We start from the raw sequence: 6,000 nt of genomic DNA on the forward strand, positions 1-6,000 counted from the left end.
CTGTTTAGTATTTTAAAAGACGTTTCTGCTCATCTTGATTTGTCAATGGATAGCTTAAGAGGACAGTGCTATGATTGTGCCTCAAATATGAGAGGTAAGTTCAATGGACTTGACAGGTCATGATCAGTAAATTATCTACAAATAAGGTCAACTGACTCCTCAGTTCTACCCCTAGGACTGAGTCCAGTGCAGAAACTGTGCAAAACTGAAATAACATTGAGCCTGGATTCAATAGCTGTATCCTGCAGAAAGGTGGTATACTTCCTCTATTATGCTGGAAGAGGCACCTGCCAATATAAATGTTTTAGATCAATTCCTGTAAGATATCAGAGTTCATGAAATGTTTTTATCGACTCTTTGATGTTTTCTGTATGAGTACTCATGGGTACTGTGATTTTGTATATGACCTTGGCACTGAGAACAAGTCATGCCTTTCCTCTTGACTTCAGTCCCACTAACAGTGGACTACAGTAGGGACTGGTAGATGGTTCTGTTTAGTCCCACTTGAACTTTCGTGTACTTTTTTTGTTTACAGCTTTATTTTGTGGACACAGGAAGGGATAGAAGATATGGCAGAAAGTTTAATGTGGAAAAACTTCCAGATGACATTTATATACTCATATTATTTTAGGTTTATCCTCAAAATCTTGTGAATATAGTGTCAAGAGGTCAAATAGCTGTTACTTTTGCTGGTTGGTGAAGTTTTCTGGCTCTGATACCTTTTGCAATACTAGTGTTGTGGCTCCAAGTACTTTAATAAAATGCACCAGAAGCTTTTGTGTCCTGGGATGTTGCTCGAAAATAAAATTGATCCATAAATGTTGGTAGTATTGTCTGTGGCTACCATCTACCCATAACAAATCAGCCTGAGTTCTGGCTCCATCAATCAGTAAAAAAAACTTTGCCTGTTGAGAAGTCAATTTTTTGTCCTTCTCACAGATAAAGTCAGGATACAGAATACAATCTTTCAACTACTAGAAAAGGTGCATTGAGTAAGTGTGTTTACTAGTCTATTACCTGAGTCTGCATTCTTACATTTCTTGATCGCATGCCTACTGCTACAACAATCTTGCAGCTGTGTGCTGTAAAGACCAGCATCTTGGTTTATCCGATACTTCATTAAAAAAGCTTGTTGTGATCACATTGACTGACTGGAATATCCTCAATCATGGCCATAATGGCAGATTGGTCAATTCGTAGTTTCACTTGTTCACATCTGTAGAGTGTTCCTCTATCCTGGGTGCTACTGAGTTACGAGAGAACTGCTCCTCTGTCGCTGGATGTTGAGACTATGGGAGGTGGTGGGTGACTGGAAAAATGAGGCACAGGAGATTTTTTTTTTTTTTTTTTTTGCAAGGTTGGGAGGATAACTAGGGTCTGCAAAGTCCTCAGTGAGACCCTCAGTATATTTGGAGAGGGGCCGGTGGACACTGAAGATGCGATGGCCACAGGTGGCTATGCTGTATGGAAGGGGCTTCTTGGTATGGAATGGGTGGTAGCTGTCGAATTGGAGGTATTGCTTGTTGTTAGTAGCTTTGATATGGACAGAGGTACTGATGTAGCCATCTTTGAGGTGGAGCTCAGCATCTAGCTCTGGGTTGAGTTGGACCAAATGAAGTGAATGGGGGAGAAGCTGTTGAGGTTCTAGAGAAATGTGGATGGGGTGTCCTCACACTTGAACCAGGTTGCAAAGACCTCATCAGTGAATCTGAACCAGGTGAGGGATTTAAGATTCTGGGTGTTTAGGAAAGATTCTTCTAGATGGACCATGAATAGTTTGGCATTGAATGTTGCCATGCAGGTGCCCATAGCCATACCACGGATTTGTTTGTAGGTAATGCCTATATCCTATATTCCCATAACCCTACTGGCCTCAACCTTCATTAGTCATTGCCCTCACTGATCTAGCCCCCTTCCCTGTTCCCATTCCAGTGCTACACAAGCATTAATTCCTCCAATGCATCCAGTCTTTTTACATCTCTACTTTTCCGCTACCCCCTCTTTCCCGTACTCTCTGTCTATCCTCCTAACTACACCAAGCTACCTTACCCTCTCTCCATCTCGTCCTTGCATGCTCCCCAGCAGCACTTCACTGTTCCCAACCCCTACCCTGCTATCCCTCTCCTATACCGCCCATGCTCCCTCCTTACCCCCATCCAGTTGTCTCTCCAATCATGCACTGCTGCTGCTGCTAGTAGTCTGGCTTCAGTTGCCAGAGACGACTGTCTCATGTGTGTGTGAGTTGTGATTGCAAGGTGTGTGTGTGTGTGTGTGTGTGTGTGTGTGTGTGTGTGTGTGTGTGTGTGTGTGAGTCTCTTGTCAATTTTTGAGGCCTTGTTGGCCTAAAGCTTATTTTGTGACATTCTTTTTGTTGTGCCTGTCTGCAACTCAGTGTCTCCACCATACTATATGGTGAGTAGCAACTACCTTTCCATAATATTTTTACATTCCATCCTTGATTTTCCATCATTTAAGGTGTGACATCTTAATAGATACTCCAAAAATTCCTTTATTTCTTCAGCTGCTGTATTTAATGATTTGCCAGTATGCATGAATGAAATCTGGCTTGTACATGTGGGGATGAATTCAAAATTCTCTGATGTGATGTATTTTATAAAGTACTTGTGTGGCTGATCTTTTCCTTCCCAAACTGTTTCTTCAAATCTGGAGCAGGTGGCAAGGGTTCAAACACACTTGTATGGCACCAAGAAGGATTAATCCATTGATTTGGCAGAAGTAATCGTGGATTCATCATGTATGAGTCCTCATGAGATGGCAAAACTACAGATCCTATGTCAATAGGTTGGTCAAAGGTCATGTCAACCTCATCACTGCTTGACACATCAAGTTGTGATAGATTTTCATGAAAATCAAATGGCTTCTCCAGCTCATGATGTATTGCATCTTCTTGCACTGCTTATTGACTTCCTTATTTTACCTTCCATCAATTAATTATTCTTTTAGTATTACTATTGTTAATATTTATTGTTATTGTTAAAGCTACTTGACATATTATCATTCAAAAATAGTGAAAAGTGCCAGACCTGATAACAAATTACAGCTGAATATTTACAAGTGAGCAAAATTCTTCATGAGATACAAATCCACTGTGTCATATGCAACACACATGTGAAACTCGTGCAACACAATTTTGGGAAGTTCTGTTATAATGCTACAAGTGACCAATATTACATTAACAGTCTGGTGACAGTAAAATAGCACTGGTTTAAGGTAATTAGGTCATGAATAAAAATACACCCTTAACAGAATTTCAACACTGTTTTGCTGTTCTTCCTGTGCAGATGATAGATAAGCATTATCTGACTTCAATAACTGACAACACAGAGAGATTGGTTGTAATAACTCTCAGAAGTGGGACTACTACTGGTATGTGTCTATTTGGTGTTAACATGGACTCTGTTTTCAGACAAATGTTACCAGTTCTGTGTCACATATGACACCTGGGATGTGAAGAGGTAGTGGTGCATCATTATCATGCACTTTGCTTATCCAAATTTAGAGAAATGCTTTACCCTCTAATATTTGTCATTTTTCTACATGTTTTGTAGTTTTCATGCTGTCATCTTCTGAAACCCTGAAGGTACTTTACAAGTCACACTTTATATTTCTATGGATTATCTTACCAGTTTTGTAATAGGATAAAAATTTTCTGACTGTCAGGATGCTGCATGCTATCTTGCATTGAGAGTTGACTACAGACACTGAAGTAATATGAGGTGTGCCCTGAGATAGTGTTATAGAATTGTTGCTCTTCATGTTGTACACAACCTACTTTTACTTACAATCTCAGGAGTTTTGCAACTTATGTCATATCTTTGAAAAAATTCTAATCACAAAAAAATTGCTTTAGTTCATTACAAAATGTCAGCCTAGAACAGACTGGCTACTAGCTTTTAATATAGAGAAATGCAAATAATTTACTCTTTGTGAGACATAAGTTAGAAGCATGGTATCCTTAGACTACAAAGTACTGAGTGACACTAGAGTCAGTCATGTCATATAATTGTTTGGCCAGAAAACTTTGTAGAGACACAAAGTAGAACAAGAAAATTGGTTCAGTTATAGATGAAGCAAATGTAAGCTACAAATAGTTGAGGGTGTAACAGAATTGTTGAAAAATCTTAACTGACAGACACTTGAAGAATGACACTCTAGATGTCATAAGAACCTGCTTCAAAACCTCCAAGAACCATCTTTCTGGGCAGAAGCAATAGATATTCTTTAGTCTCAAAGACATCTACCCCATGTAGCCTATAGAGATAAAATTAGGCAAATATGGATTACATAGAGATGTACCTACACTTCAGCTGTGAATGAAGGAGTACAAGTTAGTGGAATGGAATTTATTTTCAATAAGAAATGGAACTGTAATTTCTAATTAACTGAATAACTACTCTATGCTGTCAAAAATTCTATTAAACTGGCCATGCAGGGTAACCACACGGTCTTGGGCGCCTTGCCACGGTTCGCACGGCTTCCCCTGTTGGAGGTTCGAGTCCTCCCTCGGGCATGAGTGGGTATTTTATCCTTAACATAAGTTAGCTTAAACTAGATTAAGTAATGTGTAAGCCTGGGCACTGATGACCTCAGCAATTTGGTCCCACAGGAACTTACCACTACCACCACCGTCTGTTAAGCTCTATATTTTATTAGATACTGAAAGATCCAGAATTAGTTAACATTTAATAAGAAAGTTATAATATTACTAAATCTCTTTCATTGTATATGTTATAGGGATCCAGCATCAAAAAAGAGAAACATCACTTGGCCAGCTGTGAGAGGAAATGCTAAGGATATTGACTATCTGCAAATTTCTGGATACAGTGACACTGCAGCAGCAACAAATTATGATCTTGGGAATCGAGAGTTCTGGGATTCCTTAGGAATTTTGGAACCACAAATGCTGATCAAAAAAGAACACAAAATAGATGAACTCTAATAGATAAATTGATGTGAATGTTCAGTGGTAATCATCAACTGTCCTCAGATATTGTAAATTGAATATCTCCACCTAGCAGCTACAGATGAATTATCTTGTTTGCAAAGAAGAGCACTAAATGTAGAATGTGTTATCCAGGCTACTTCATGAAACTGAAAAACTCCTGTTCACATCAGTAGGTCTATTTTTGCAAATATTAAACAGTATATGGTTATGATGCTGACAAACAATAGAAATGTGAGGAAAATGTTTTTCCCTCTATGTAGAATATTATGAAGATTCTTTTTACAAACAAACTTACATGTTTATTGTAATTTTTATGAATATTGCCCTGAAACACAAATATGGTTGTATTTCACTGCTTATTGTTACTGTTTATTTATTTTGATTATCCAGTTCACACATTGTATGTCATTAATATTTTGGATATTTTTAATCTCCTTGCAAATTACTTGTGGTGTTAATGTCTCAGTATTTGGTACAAATAAGACACTATTCCTATTAGTGAAGTTATCAAGAATGCTTGAGTTTTTAAAAGTTTTCATTATTATTTCTTGAAGGATCTGCATTTCAAATTACTCATGTCTGGCTGTAATCCATGAGTTAGTCCCTAAACAATTTGTATGTTAATATATTCATTGTCCGTGGAAGCACTGAAAATTAATAGTGCACCAACTTCAGTACTCATCACAAATGTGTCTTTTTATTGTCACTCATCTAACAATTGGATAACAGCTATATGAAAAGGATAGATTACTACTCACCACATAGAAGAGTCACTGAGTTACACACAAGCTCCTGTACTAGGAGACAGTGGCCATGTGTGTGTGTGTGTGTGTGTTATGCTTGTGGGAATGTGTGTGTGTGTTTTCTACTTCAGAAGAAGGACTTTTTTTGTCCAAATGGCTATATGTTCAGCAGTCTTTTTCTTTGAGCCTGTCTGCAACTTAACTGTGTGGTGAGTAGCAGTTTATCCTTTCTGTATTCTTTACAGTCATCTCTGAATTTCTGCATTGAATCCAACCTTCTCCATCTTCTGA

At 38.2% G+C, this 6,000-nt stretch overlaps 1 protein-coding gene across 1 annotated transcript in view; it reads left to right on the forward strand.

The window, feature by feature from the left end:
- Nucleotides 1-5,610, forward strand: part of LOC126248655 (venom carboxylesterase-6-like) — a 218,623-nt gene extending 213,013 nt beyond the window's left edge. Inside the window, exon 13 of the mRNA XM_049949889.1 lies at nt 4,756-5,610. Within this exon, the coding sequence (XP_049805846.1) occupies nt 4,756-4,960 (205 nt within the window). The 3' untranslated portion in view covers nt 4,961-5,610. The remainder of the gene's footprint in view (nt 1-4,755) is intronic.
- Nucleotides 5,611-6,000: the final 390 nt, after the last annotated feature.

Source organism: Schistocerca nitens, chromosome 1 (assembly GCF_023898315.1).
Source record: "Schistocerca nitens isolate TAMUIC-IGC-003100 chromosome 1, iqSchNite1.1, whole genome shotgun sequence".
Classification (NCBI taxonomy): Eukaryota; Metazoa; Arthropoda; class Insecta; order Orthoptera; family Acrididae; genus Schistocerca; species Schistocerca nitens.